The sequence below is a fragment of the Chanodichthys erythropterus genome, chromosome 16, assembly GCF_024489055.1.
Source record: "Chanodichthys erythropterus isolate Z2021 chromosome 16, ASM2448905v1, whole genome shotgun sequence".
Classification (NCBI taxonomy): domain Eukaryota; kingdom Metazoa; phylum Chordata; class Actinopteri; order Cypriniformes; family Xenocyprididae; genus Chanodichthys; species Chanodichthys erythropterus.
In genome coordinates, this window is record NC_090236.1 from 20,971,339 (window position 1) to 20,987,026 (window position 15,688).

Below are 15,688 nucleotides of genomic sequence, written 5' to 3' on the forward strand. Positions count from 1 at the left end.
CTGAATGAATTTTAAAACGGTAAAACTCAACTGTTTAACTCTAGGGGAGTTGGAAAATTAGCCTATTTTCAAAAAAAGTGGAGTGTTCCTTTAATTAAAAGTATTTAAAATGTAAAATATATATATATATATATATATATATATATATATATATATATATATATATATATATATATATATATTTTTTTATTTCAGCTAGTTTCATTTTCATTTTCATTTAGCTGATGTATTAGAATAACTAAAACTGAAATAATAATAAAAACAAGACATACAAATGACAAAACAGTAACTAAAATAAAAAAAAACCACAATAATAAAAAATTTAAAATATTGATAAAAAATATAATAGTATCTCAATAAAACTGCAACACATTACCAGAAAAAAAATAAGTTGTGCATCAATTAATGATGTAAAATATTTTATTATTTTTTTGTAAATGTAAATTCAATTCCTCAAATACCAAACCCTATATCGCTCTGTGTACTTCAAAAAAGCTTCAGTTTCCAAAACAATTTAGACTACTATACAGAGCAAAAAAGAAAAAAAGGGAAAAAAAAGAAAGAAAGAAAAAAACACTAGGAAATTGATGTATTTTACAAGACAAGGAAAATATCCATGAAACAATTTTGTTACAGCTGTTCATTGAGAAAAAATATATACAACTGACTCTTTTGAAAAAATTCATGCCCAGTACAATACAAAGTCTAAACTGTCCATTTTTCAACGTGAAATTGTGCACACAGAAACTCCCAAATTGAAATAACAAGGCATGTGAAATGTGAAAACAGTTTTTGGCTACAAAATGAATAGCGCTCTCTGAACAGATGCTTCACTTCAATCAATAAAACTAATACAGGCATATGTTTTTCATATGTACACATTTTTTAGAGAGTTATGCTGGCCCTTCCTCCCACCGATTCCTGCTCACAATACGGCGACTTCTCTTTCTCACGCAACAAAGTTGCATGTTTATAAAATCCACACGACAGCCTTTTTTTTAAAAATGAGCATGATCTACTTGTGCCTGTTCAGGTTACGCTTGTGATCTCATAATCGGTTTGTGAGGTTTAAAGTTCATTTCACAGTTATCCCTATATCTACAATCCCACCTGATTTACTAGAATGTCACTTGTTTTGAATTCTGTGTCGCTGCTATCCGTAACATAAAATGGAACAAATTGAAATGAAAACCAACAAAATGGTCAGCAATAATGAATAAACCACAAAGTCACTACAAATACCACATCCTAAGCACAGAGAAAATACTTTCTTGTGAAAATCACTTTTGTAATTCTGTACAGTTTCATAATTACACGTGTACACGTGGTATCGTGATGTGTCTTTGTTAAATAATTCTGAAAAGGAAAAGAAAGGAGAAAAAAGCAAAACAAAACGGAACAAGCACATCTAAAATATCTGAATACCGATATGAATAAGGTAGTGAATAAGGTAGTATTTGGTCAATCATTCCGATATTTCTCTATATTTACACGGTATTTACAGATGTAACAGAATCTCAAACTGCGTGCAAGAATCGCAGTCGGGCATCCTTTTTATCGGCATAAAACCGCTTTTAAAAATAGGCCCATTCATTCACTCACACAGTAATAAATACAAAACACCTTTATTTTCTTACACTAAACAATGAGAGATATCTAGGATAAAACTGACTCATGGAATCAAGTATTTTTGAGTTTTTTCGTGAGTTTGTTTTCTATTTCTTTTTTTTTTCCTTTTCTTTTTTTTTTAGTGCAACATGTTTTTCCCTTTGCGGAAGTCAATTCCGTACATTCTCCATTCAGTGATGTTCTACATTGATTTCTACGGTACAGATCACGTCATACAGATGGGCCTGCCCTCTCCATCGACCTATAAGGCATACCCGGCACAGTGCTCTCGCTCGTTCTCCGTCTTCATTCGCTGGTGAAATCTGTCCCGTGTGACGCACACGCATTTGAGCTGACAAACAAACCAAGCTAAACGCTCACACACACACACACACGCGCGCACACACGCACACAGACTCATGGCACATGCACATAACGGAACCTTTTCCTTTCAAGTCAAGAAAATGAAACAAATGGCTCTCACACAATGCTGTATTCTAGCATTGTGTTTTCCTCTTAGTTTTGCACGTTTAAAAATGATCGCCCGCTAAAACAACTTCCAGGATTGGCTGTTTCCTTTTCTTTTATGTCTCCCTCTGGTAAATTGGCACCTCAAGAGTTGTTGCTGTCACTCCTGTTCAGTTTATCCACTTGCGGCAGTTGGCGGCTCCACAGTGACATGGGATCTTGCTCTGATCTTCAACTGGGGTGAGCTTGTAATCATAGCAGAGCTGAAACAAATTCATTCAAAAATGGTTCAAATCTCAAATGATAAGCTCTGCGGATAGTTCTTATAAAAACAGACACTCCAAAAATTGTCCCTTTTTCAGTATTTCATCACATGATCGAGAAAAGCATTATAACCAGACATGTGGTGCAGTCGAGAGCACTTTCTGACTTGTTTTTCAAAACACTTGTTTCATGAAGTTTTGAAGCTTCACAAATCTTTTGTTTTAAATCAGTTGTTCGGAGCGTGTGTTCGAAATGTGTTTTGAAATTTCAATGGTTCACCCCTGGGTGGGCGTGACTTTGGCAGTTTGATACACACTCCGAACCACTGATTCGAAACAAAAGATTCATAAAGCTTCGAAGCTTGCTAAAGTAGTGTTTTGAAATCGCCCATCACAAGATATTGTTGAATAAAGTCATTATTTTGTTTTTTTGGCGGACAAAAAGTATTCTTGTCACTTCATAACACTGAGGTTGAACCTCTGTTGTCGCATGAACTGTTTTAAATATGTCTTTAGTAGATTTCTGGGCATCTGAAAATGTTCTTTATCAGTGTTGGGCAGTAACTGTTACTGTAACACAGTTACTTTTGACAGTAACCAATACTGTAACGCATTACTTTTTAAATAAATTAACTCCGTTACCATATGGTGCATTGTACGTTACTTTTTTAAATGAATTAATTTTGGCTGAAGTGTAGCCTACAGCCTAACCTGTTTACAGCAGCGATGCATTGTAGGATTGGTGGATGCCAACCACTGTAAACACGAAGACGCACTGGGGCGTGTTTCCGTTAATTCAAGTATGTGCGCCAGTCATGGCGAGTCAAGGCGAGAGCAAAAGGAGTTTCTCAAAGTGGAAATATCCTCAGTTGAGCATAAAGACAAAAACCTTTTAGTCAAATGTAAGCTGTGTCTTTCTGGTTCGAAGGTCCTATCTACTGCGATAGTAGTTGTTCATTTAAGCCATTAGTTGACTAATCACATTTATATTAATTTAATATCTTAAATACTGGAGAGAATAAACTAATAATGAGCGTTTATGTAACATATGCTATGCACTCAAGCGCACGCATAACGCTTGCCATGAAGAACCGGCAAAAGTAATGATTATGAATATGACAAAAAAACAGCAAGGAGACATTTTAATTGTTTATTAATAAAGTAATGTTTTCTGAATCAGTGTCGGCTGCAAAGATGATGTTGACATTGCTGACTCTCATCATCTCCGCATATACTGGACGCGCCTAGAGAGAAAATGCACATTTCATTCGGATTACATAATCAGAGTAGAGTCTTTTCGTTTTTAATTATTTTGTTTTAAAGTATATATTTCAAGCTTTCTATAGATATATTTCTCATGTCTGCGAGGCAAGCAGCCTGTACGCTGAGTTTTGGTTCATTTAGCCTATGATTTAGCCTCCAGTTCACGCGCCAGTGATCGCGCCCGTGCATCCATGATTATATTGTCTGCTATATTTGCTTCTTATGTATTAAATCCAGGCAATTGGTTGATGAAACATTGATTAAAATTAAGATATAATTTTTACAAAACAAAATTCACTTTAAAGAGAGGCTTTCTATAAAACAAAACTTAATGAAGTGGTCAAAATCATGTCTGACCCACTCCATGACTCCCGCTATATTGCGCATCTTATAACGACAACAAAAAACTCCCTAAGACTTCCTAGCTCATCCATCCAGATAGCAAAATTCTCTGTTTTTACTATTATTTCTATTCCTTGTGTTCTATTTTTTCTTCTTTATGTAAAGCACTTTGAATTACCATTGTGTATGAAATATGCTATACAAATAAAATTGCCTTGCCTTATGATGCATCTTACTCTCGGTGTTCTCTTTTCATAAGTAAATTAATTTAAAACATAGGACTATTTAAACATATATATGAAACTACATTTTCTTTAATGACAGTACAGAGAAATGTCATAAGCAAGAGCGGATCATGAGTCACGAGTCGGATCAAGAATTATTTATTCTTAGACTTATATTTAATAATGGGGGCATTCAAGTTATTTGACATTTTTTTTTTAAAGTAACACAATAGTTACTTTTCCTGGTAATTAGTTACTTTTATAATGATGTAACTCAGTTACTAACTCCGTTACTATTTGTGAGAAATAACTAGTAACTATAACTAATTACTTTTTTAAAGTAACGTGCCCAACACTGTTCATTATCTTGCTGTCAATGAAGGCCTCACTGAGCCATCAGAGTATCTTAATTTGTGTTCCGAAGATGAACAAAGGTCTTATGGGTTTGGAACAACATGAGGGTGCGCAATTAATGACAAATTTTTGGGTGAACTAACCCTTTAAGTGTTGTTAAACTGGTATTTTAAAGGTACACTATGTAATTTTTTTGTTCAAAATGAACAACATTTAAATAATAAGTCAATACCTCATTAATCCTTCTTCCAAAACAAGTTTTTGCCTTTCCCTGATTCACTATGGTAAGCCTATTATAAGTGTTTATAATTTAGACCTGATGAGATGATTTTTTGTAAAAAATTGCGTACATACATCACTCGCCTGTTCGTATCTCATCATATCTGTAAATAGAGAAAAGTTGCTCTGGCTACTTTGATGTGTGTTTGGTGTGGGGGTGGCACAGGTTATTTGTCACAAAGAACGAGAAATGTTGACATGGAGCATGATAAATCTTGAACCTCTGGGGAATCACCTGTTTAAAAAACGGTGAACAGAGGAGAGTCTGCTGGCAAAAAGTGAACGTGACAGAGCTCGTAGTAAAACAAGAATCAACATTGGCTTGGCTCTTCGGAGATGGCAAGAACTGAGGGATTTGAAATGTTGTAAAAGCGGCGTGGAGATGGTGCGTTTCCCGTACAGCAACGTAACTTGCTGCTTCATTACCATAGTACGATGCATCGTTGAACAAATCAACTAGCTAGTCACGACTGTTTCCTGAAACTGTATTGTCGCAAACCTGTCGTCCAGCCACGTTTGGTGAATGATGTCACGCAGGTGGTGGAGTAATAACTTCTTTAAATGAATACATTTGAGATTTTTTGCTATACAGTAAATCTCAGACTTGGCATCTAAACACTAAATGTCATTTTTCTCAGTTATTTTGCTTTATTTCTAGATTCAATCATAGGCTCGTTCTAGAGCACGTAAGCAGATGTGCACTGTTCAAAAATGATGCTTAAAATCTCTTGACAATCTAAAATAAGTAAATGACATTTGTATTAATTTGAAATAAAACAATGTCAGTTTGCTTATTTTGCTCAAGATAACGATTTATCAAGTTCACATGTCATAAAAACAAGAACCACACAAGTTTGCGATGCAGTTTGCGAATGTTCATTTGAACTATGGTTTTGGGTTATGGTTTTGCGATGATACTTGGCTAACGATGCTTTTGGGAAATGCAGCCCAAATAAATTGCCATATGTAGCTCTTTAACAGAATTCATTGTAAAGCATTATCTATTATGAAGGGTCATTTCAATATGGTTGTTGTAGCGCTGTGCTGAAATTTATTTTCAAGGAAGTTCCGTTTCTATTAATAATAGCTACAGTAACATCTTCAGCTAGTCAGCTTGAAATCCTTTCCATCTAAACTGGTTATGTCTCTTAAGCCTAGTAGTAAATGTTTTATGAGCAGTAGGATTTAACCATATTTATCTGCACAGTCACACATAGACAAAGCACAACCAAAACAATGTTCTTCCGAAAATTCATGCAGTTTTGTTTTTTAACCGCTACAGTTACATAGTGTACCTTTAAGTGAGTGTCAGATGACAGTAAAGGAAATCTAAATGTCAAATAGTGCAAATGAGCATGAACAATTAAATATCCCTTATCAGCCGATACCTATACAAAAAATTCTATAATATCAGCCGATAACCGATTTGGTATCCCTAAAAGTATGCCAGATTGCAATGGTCTGCTGCATCCTTCACAGTCTACCAGAACTGCGCTGCAAGATTGTTGTGCATTGCAAAGTTATTTTTTGGGCATGTTTCCACAGTTTATTTAGGGTGCATGAAAATAAATGACACACTTGTACAGTCTTACCTCTTCTCCCCTCTCAATCCTGCGGGCGGCACTGATGATAATCTTGTAGCCCCGCTCAAACGTCACAACCTCAGCCACACAATTTGGTGAGCATGAATGATTGATGTATCTATGGGAAACATCCAATTAAAATGAATTGTAACTTCTACTTGCATCCAAGAGCACGCTTTGAAATTTCCAACAGCAATTTATGTCAAACACTTTGTCATTCACTAGGAAAAATTGTAATTTAAATATCAGAGAAAAGCAATGGCACACTAACTTTATATGCATTTTAAAACTTTAAGTGGGTTTGTTCTGATATGATATAAGCAATATTAAACATTGGGTTCACAGGTATTCAGAACTGTGCTCAGAATTGTGCAAAGTACAGAAAATGACAGTAATATATCAGATTTGACATTGCCCATAATGCATCATCAAGTAATCTACATATATGAAAGCTGACTTGACACATCAAGTTAATTTTTTTTTTTACCTTGCTGGGCTTCCAGAGTGGGTTGCGTCAATAACTCGCTCGCTGTCGATGCGGAACATATATGCTGGGCGGTTCTGTGGGAGAAATCCACACAGATTTAGACAAACATATTTGACAGCATGTCAAGGTAACATTATTCCCAGCACTATTTCCTCAGTGGATGAACGAGCGTTACCTTAGCCTTGTACAGCAGCTCTTTCCTCATGGCCACCTCAGTGCGCAGAATATCCCCCATGTATTCAATCACCATGGTCTGCTTCTCAATGTCACGCGCTGCAAACAGCCCAAGACCCTGCAGACACAAGATGCATTAGATATGCATCCACACCCAAGGCTAGAGATCACACACACACACACGCACACACACACAAAATGGGCACGTTCCATAGCCTTCTAGTTACAAATACTATAACTTATCCCTAACTGAAAACTTGCTGTATTTTTGCATTTTACTTTTTTTGTAATTCAATTTTTATACTGTTTTTACATATTACACATCCCAAAAGGAGGTTTTGTCAGGTTTAGCTCACTTCTGAGTATGAATTTGGCACCAAAATCTGGTTAAGCAGTTACACAGACATTTACTTGCTCTATCATACTTGTATTGTTTTTGTAGAGCTAATTATCAATACTATAAACCTAACCTGAACCCACACCCTAACAGAAAACTTCTGTATTTTTAGATTTTTAAAAATGTATTTACTTTATTTTTATATAATTTTTTATTAATAGTAAAGGGAGTTTTTGTCAAGTTTAGCTCACTTCTGTGAACAGTTTTTTTCCTTGAAAATTATCGTCCCTGAAGAGTTTTCTCTGGGTTTATTTATTTATTTATTTTTAATTCTGAGAAGAAACATCTCTGGGTGATACTTTACAGCAAAAATAAAATGAATATAAGTAAATATCATAATTAAATGAATCAATAAATAAATCAGCAATTATTTTTAATAGACATTTTGGTTAAAAGGTTATTTATTTTATTTTTATTTTTTTTTTACATTGTGACTTTTTTTACAACTATTAAGCTCATTCCCTGCCCTATTGTCATTACTGTAATGCAGGAAAATATGATTTATTTATTTTTTTACATCATTTTAGTAATAGTAATTTCAAAATGATTGTAGTACAGTATTTTTACAGTACAATACAATAAATATTTTTACTGAATTTAATGAAAAATTTTCAGCAAAATTCCTTCATTTCCATATGCAAAATATCTTCTAAATATTCTTTTTTTTTTGGGGGGGGGGGGGGGAGAAAATATGACCTAGACATAGTTTCTAGAGACTGACCCATGTACATTCCAATCTACACTGCTTCAATTAGCATACACAGGTTTGTACAGCTGACTGAATGAGACATCAGATTTATCTTAGTAATTTAGCTGTTTTTATGCCTGTGTGGTTTTAAAAAGCTTGGCAGGGAACTGGAAGAGACACTGGATCAGCTGTGGCTCTTTTAGATGACCAACAACCGTGCCAGAGGGAGGAATGCCAATAACACAGGCTTAAAAGAGACCGTTTTCATTAAGATGCTCTTAGAGAAACTGTAGTCACTCAAGGCACACCGAGTATTTTAAGGCTTCAATCCAATGAGATCTGTCTGAATCTCTTAAAAAAACTGTACATTTTCAGACGATCAGATGAACCTGACAATTTCAGCCAGTTTTCACAAATAACTGAACGGACCCACCTGAATGCGGGAGTGTGCCAGAAACACATTTGTCTTCCAGTCGCTGGTCAGCCGGCGGTACTGAGATGACTTTGAGTGCACAAAGTGCTTGCTGTGAGATGATCCACTATCCGTCGAGGTGGAGTTCTGGATGCAGTGAGATGTTCTGGCCCACACAGAGAGGATCTTCAACCTTTGGGAGTATATGCGAGTTTGTTGGCGAGTATAAGAAAATGGCAGAAACAGAGAAAGAATTAATACTGCTCTTCCAACAAACGCATAATGTAAAAGTGTGGTCACATTTACAGTAAGCCCTGTTCACACTACCAGTAACACGTAGCAACAAAACGACACGATCTCATTCATTTCACTAGAGAGCTGGTGATTTTTGGCAACGCGAGTGACAGTGACCATTGGAGACAGGATGTAGGCGTGTCCAGCGAAGCGACAAAGTTGTGATATGTTTAACTTATGCAAATGAAGAGCAAATTTTGTGAGTGACAACCAATAGGAGGGAAGTCATTGGAGCACACATGATCCATGACTACATCACATAGTGGACGGTCATGGCAAGTTAATTTTTGAATTTTAAAACTGATTAGTTTTCTACAACATCCGAATGAATAACGAATGGCAATCAAACAAACGTTACTATGCAACAAATAGTGATAACGACTTCACCGCCAGCCACTTTCAACACGTAGTCTCTGGGAGTGTGAACACAGCTTTACTGTTGCTTGGTGAAATTTCACTGGCAAAATAAAATTGTCCGAGCACATTTTGCTTGTGTTCACGTAAATTCACCGCACTGACCAACAGATAGCTGCTTGATTTGAAAGTGATTTCTGTGTTAGCTGTGCTTCATACATCTCTATGCTAATGACAATGGACAATAAACCTGTTCTTACACATAAAATTTCACTGAAATTCTGTTAAAGTGACCACACTGTAATTTTTCACAATACTGACCTCTCATGATGGGGGAACGTCTGCAACTCAGAACGAGCGCTGCCAGATGGATTGATCGACAGTGGAAGCACCAACATGGGATTACGTCCATAACGAAATCGATACCTTGAGCACGCCTCCACACCCGGCAGCTACAACAGAGTGACGTTTCACAAAATGAGCGCATTGTAACAAGCTGTACATAACAGGGCATTTCACTTTACAATATGCATTGAGTGATATAAAGGTTGTAATTATTGTAAATACCGATTCAGTGATGCGGGTAACGGCTGAGATGGTGAGCCCAAACAAGTCCTCTCCCTTCAGATAGATGGGGAAGAGTCTCAGCATGCCCGTCTCAGCCCTCCTCTCAGCCACGGGCCCAAGAACCTTGTCCCAGACTCCTAGAGCACATGGGTGAGAATGAGCATTCAAACAAATAAAAAAAATAATTAAATGAGGATTTAAATGAGGTTTACACAATTAATCGCATTGAAGTTTAAATTATAATATGGCATAGTGCAATTATTGAACCTCGAAAAGCTGCAACTGTAATTGTTTAAATAAATATATAAGGTCCCTAGACATATATTAGGGCAGATTTGTTTTGTCCTCTGCGTATATGGGGCTCGTAAGGTTTTTTTTTTTTTTTGTGGTCTCAGGTTGTTTTGTAATATGTGCACAACAAAAAGACATCTGAGTCCACTTGTCAGTTCTTTTACACTCATTTCAGATTTGATAAACTGAAAGCTTTGATTTGGTTCTTTTGAAGTGGATTGTGGGCAAAACATGAATTGGTTTGGAGACAAAAGGCATTACTTGCAAGTTTGTAGTTTTTTTTACACCCTGCTGAACATGAAAGCTGCCATTTAATTTTATGCCCTGTGCTTTTTTAGTTTAGCTATTTTAAATGTTGTTTTAGGTTTAATGTCAACCATATTGCAGTTAAAGTCACTCATATATTTCAAAATAACACTAAATTAGTAATAATGATAACAATAATAATAACATTTATATAGTGCTTTTCTGGATACTCAAAGCGGTTTACATGGAGGTGGGAATCTCCTCAACCATCACCAATGTGCAGCATCCATCTGGATGATGCAACTGCAGCCATATTGTGCCAGAACGCCCACCACACACCAGCTTATTGGTGGAGAGGAGACAGAGTGATGTAGCCAATCCGTATAATGGGGATGATTACGAGGCCAAGATGGACAGAGGCCAATGGGCAAATTTGGCGGGGATGTCGGGGTTATACCCCTACTCTTTTTTTTCGAAGGACATCCTGGGATTTTTTTTATGACCACAGAGAGTTAGGACTTCGGTTTAATGTCTCATCCGAAGGACGGTGCTTTTTGACAGTATAGTGTCCTCATCACTAATGAGTGTCCTCATCACTATATTGGGGCATAAGGACCCACACAGACCACAGGGTGAGCACCCCCTCCTGGCCTCACTAACACCTCTTCCAGCAGCAACCTGGACATTATTTAATACCTCCCCAAATACTGCATGTTCATACAGAACAAATGCTAAAAATTTCAAAATAAATCATGTATTGCAGATTATAAAGCTGAGGCTCACATTCCAGGACTTTTATCAACAAACTGCTAACTGTAACTGCAAATTTTAGAATTGTTTTATAAATAATATACTGTTTTATGTAATATATACATATGAATTCAAATTGGTATATTTATCAATATAACAATATATATGAATTAGAGGCCGTTATTGTATTTTGCTGACAAGATAATAATGTGTTTAAAGAAAGGCAGTAAATAGATTATTGTGCCAATAATTGTACAATTGTAATTGTTGAATATGTTCCTTCTTCCTTTCACAGGGCAAACCAGAGAGAAGCAAGTTTATGTTGAATTAAATGAGTAACCAAAATAGCAATAGCCAGAAAAAAGACTTAATTATAAACATGCCTGAAATCCACTTGGATCCTTATTTTATGTTTAACAACGTCTAAGTACTCACTCAAAAAGATGGAGATAAAATATGAATTAAAACATTAACACCATAGAGTAAACATATGGCATAATTTATTAACAGATCATGGCATAAATGAGTGGTATTCACTGATTTTGAACTGCTCTGTCTGAAGTCTGTAGTCTGTAGAAAGCGTGGCAGTGCCAAGTTTTTACTTTGAAACTTGAAGCACTGACATTTATTTCAGTAAATCATAGCCATTTCAAGTTTAATAATTACGTTAAGTCATCCCCCAATTTAAGACCTTTTAAAATTATGATTAAGACTTTTGTTATACCACTTCGGAGTTTTTATGAATTTGATAAAACTGATTTTAAGACTTTGTTTAAGGATCTGTCACAAACCCTGTCTGCTATTATATCAGTATATGTGATGGAGACTAAGGCAGCTGTACCTTTAGCAGAGGTGTCAGTTAGCACCAGATCCTCGTAGCCCTGCTCAATAACACGGATGCTGAATTCAGGACGCCCCTCATGTTCTTCCACGGAGCAGATGTATCGGCAGCGCTTCTGACCGTGCCGCATGCTCCAGTAAAGCCTGCTCGCCTCATAGCCTGGTGGATAGATGGCCGTAGACGAGTGGAACGTGGGCAGCAGGGCAGGTGGCAGCTGACCCATGGCATGGAAAAGCAAACTGCCCACACGGAAAGTATGGCCGCGCTCAGGCTGCTGCACGGCCGCTGCTAACTGTCGCAGTTCATCACGCTGTACGAAGACACGGCGGAACACAGAGAAACAGCGCAGCTGATGTTCTAAGTGCAAGCCAGCGGCAGCACCGGCTCCCCGGGGCCGGTGCTGGTGGCACAGCATCGTCTTATCCTTAAAAAACGTACAGCCGGCCTGCAGGGCGCAGGTGAAATGGTAGATGTTGAGGCAACGCAGCCGATGGCATCCACTGGTGGCGCCTAAGCGCTGACAGAACGCACAAACCACCGTTTGCCCACGCTGACGCGCCAATTCTACATTGATCAGGGCACCGGATTGAGTCTCATAGACCTCAGAGGACCAAAGGGCGCAGTTCAGGTGCACCCAGGTGTCCAAGTCCAAGTTGAGCAGCCTGGCAGGGCCATCCGTCATCCCATCGCCAATCTGTTGGCAAAAACAACAGCGGCGCCGATCACGGGTGGTTGAGCATGGCCGCAGAGATGAGTTGAGCTGCTGCAAGAGCTCCTCAACTTCCGACTCTTGGGTGGCAACTTTTGGAACCGCAATGTGTACTGTCCATTTTCGCCAGCGCAGGCCTTTCCACCGTTTGCCGTGATGCCACAGTTTGTCTTCCATGTGGCTCTCTGAACACGGTTTCAGCTTAACAGTAACTTTAAGATGGCTCTCTGATATGCTTTCAGGTTTAGATTCTGTCTTGATCGCTTGAGATGCTTTGGCTGGGGTAAAAACCGCGTGAAGGTTCGGAGAGGGAGGGGAGGGTTTGGGCTGGAGTTGGGCCAGGCAGTGTACATCCAGCGAGGACATATTGTTGCTGTACTGGTGCTGGACTTTAGAAGGACTCTGTTTCAAAGCACTTTCAGAAAGTAGAGCAACTGATGCCTGGAAATACAATATAGAAACATGAAACATGTGCATAACATTCATCATGCGTAATCAAGAGCAATTCCTCTATCGGTCAAATAAAATCAGCCACGCTCCGTCTCAAAGCTGTTTGCATATGGATTATGACAGTGAAAACAAACCTTGTTGTCAGTGTTCCCATTGGACTGAGAGGATGATGAGTGCAGAATGAGACAGCTATGACTGCAGAACACCAAACCCCCATCAGAACATAACTGGGACTCCTGGGAGAAATCAGAGGTTGAGATATTGTAATAATGTAACTTGCTTCACCACTGAAACAACTTTTCTGTCACAAAGGTCATGCGTCCTATTGGCTAATGTTAACTAATATCAAAATAACAGTTTAGGCATTAGCATTAGCCTGGCCTCACACTCTATATTTCACATGGAAATATGTCAAATTAGGGTGCGAATGCCTTTTTGAATACATTAAAGGCAAATAAAAATCACACATTCCTACCTGTGCTTTGCCCTGCTCATCTTTGGTAATTTTCCTCACGCCATTGCCCAGGACTACCACTTTACAGTGTTGACACCATTGTTGCCTCGGTCCTGGGCTGCCCTGTCCCTTCTTATACTGCTCTCTACCACCAACACCTGAAAGAGATCCACAGTTGTCAATAAACAGAGAAAGGTTCCTCCTACCAGCTCTGATTAGCGTAAAAACAGCAATTACACAATGATAATGGTGTCATTACCCTGTAACGAATGAGATGTTATCTTGTATTGAAGCTTTTAATCTGATTCAGTACATTCATTAAGTGAGTATCTGACACAGATGAGCAGACTTCAATAGGATAGCTCAGGCCAAGATCACTACTGTGTAAGTAGCTTCTCCAATCGTTCACAAAATCAATAGTGATTTTCTATTAGTAGCTGAGCCAGACACAGTCATAGTAATGCATACTTAACAACTGGCGGATAAATAATTAGATCCTGATCACTATCCTATGATTTTTGTGTCATTTAAAAAAAAAAGAAAATATATTATTGCAACACAGTCATTTTAGAATGATTTCAGAAAGATTATGTGATGCTAGGAAAGAGTTTATTATGACATAAGGCCATGGATTAGCAGGCATTTCTCACTTTTGTTATGGTTGTGCTGTAGCTGCAGGTGGTGAGGCGCTTGCCGTATGGCCCTTGGTCCATTCGGCTCGTGAAGTGCAGAGGCTAGACGCTGTGGATCCACAGAAGTCCTGATGGCTCCCATAGAGCCCGGGCCACTGCTGACCTCATAGCTGCTGGGGATCTTCACACGAATCAGATCAGCAATGGCTGCAACAACGTCAGTGATGTTCTGAAAGAGCAAAGGAAAGTGCACAGTGAGGAATTAGAAAGGTTTAAATAGTATTTCTCATATTACTTGAAATGTATTAGATATGTTCACTGATGCGAGCAACACTACTCTTATTGCTCATACTTAGGGTTCAGGCAGCACTTTTTTTTCCCTTGGCAAAACAACTCACATTTTCTTCAGAAAATGTAAAAATCTAGTTGTTTATACCATTTGTATTCACTCCATTCCTACTGACTGCTTGTGACGTGAATATAAATTATCTGTCAAATCTTGTGTCAAAGACACCCATCTTTGCACCTTTTCTGTAGTAGGGAAATTGTTGTACTTGTTCCTCTATGTTTTGTTGTACTGTGTTGTTTTTTCTGTACTTTGTGTTCTTGTGCTGTCAATCGAGACAAATTCTGTACCTCTGCAGAAACAGATTTTTTTTTGGTAAACCAACACTGTTTCTCACCTCAGCAGCAGCTGGCTTCAGTGTGATGGCAATGGACACCAGCCCAGTGTTGGAACCATTTTGCACCGATCCAAATGGAGAGCCGAAGAACACTGAAGAAGGCTCCGTCTTGACCTCACGTAACCTGACTTCTGAGCCTAAAAATAGGAGGAATAAATAAACAAACAAACACAAAAATGAAATCCACTGTAGTCACTCAGCAGCACCCATTTATATTGTAATTGCAGGCACAAAGGGGAAGGAGCTAGTTACCTTTGCCCCTAAAGACAGGAAACATTGGAATTACTGGAGACAGGGCTGGAGAAGGAGGTTCCTCCTTGACCAATGAGAGATCTGGATAGCGACTGATTTCCATGCCAACGACACTCTCTGGGGAAGACGATGGGACAAAGCTGTCTGGGGTGTCTCTGTCTTCACAGTGCTCCTGTCCCCTGTGTGTATGAGAGAAATACATTTGTTACATTTTAACTGAGAAACTGAAAATAGACTAATGGGTAGAAAATACAAAATTCATGATGTTTGTGTGCCATGTTTATATGCAATCTCATTTCAAAGTACTGTCCGCTATTTCCTTTCTGAACATTATATGGCGCTTTTGATAGCTTTGAAAAATTAAACTTCTTTAAATTAAAGGGTTTCATTTGTGTTAAAGCATTTGCTCTGGAATAAACATGTAATCAAGGCAATGATGTAATGATGATGATACAATTTTAAAATTAAATTTATTATAGAGGGAAGTGAAAAGGACTGGGTAGGAGACAAGCCAAAATTTCAACTTCAACACTATCAAAATGTAGGAAAAAGTATTTAAAGACAAAAGTAAAAAGTTATATTGTATAATTTAAAAGTAGAATAATAAATGTCCTTCATGGTAT

The 15,688-nt window shown here is 37.9% G+C and overlaps 1 protein-coding gene across 2 annotated transcripts in view; it reads right to left on the minus strand.

Moving 5' to 3' along the window:
- Positions 1-399: 399 nt before the first annotated feature.
- Positions 400-15,688, minus strand: part of kmt2cb (lysine (K)-specific methyltransferase 2Cb) — a 124,769-nt gene continuing 109,480 nt past the window's right edge. For both annotated transcript variants that reach the window (XM_067363962.1, XM_067363961.1), the window contains exons 49-61: positions 15,066-15,244; positions 14,814-14,950; positions 14,149-14,359; positions 13,520-13,656; positions 13,179-13,280; positions 11,886-13,035; positions 9,758-9,894; positions 9,512-9,642; positions 8,564-8,735; positions 7,047-7,163; positions 6,872-6,945; positions 6,394-6,502; positions 400-2,339 (exon numbers count right to left, since the gene is read on the minus strand). In XM_067363962.1, the coding sequence (XP_067220063.1) occupies positions 2,247-2,339; positions 6,394-6,502; positions 6,872-6,945; positions 7,047-7,163; positions 8,564-8,735; positions 9,512-9,642; positions 9,758-9,894; positions 11,886-13,035; positions 13,179-13,280; positions 13,520-13,656; positions 14,149-14,359; positions 14,814-14,950; positions 15,066-15,244 (2,749 nt within the window). In that variant the 3' untranslated portion in view covers positions 400-2,246. The remainder of the gene's footprint in view (positions 2,340-6,393; positions 6,503-6,871; positions 6,946-7,046; positions 7,164-8,563; positions 8,736-9,511; positions 9,643-9,757; positions 9,895-11,885; positions 13,036-13,178; positions 13,281-13,519; positions 13,657-14,148; positions 14,360-14,813; positions 14,951-15,065; positions 15,245-15,688) is intronic.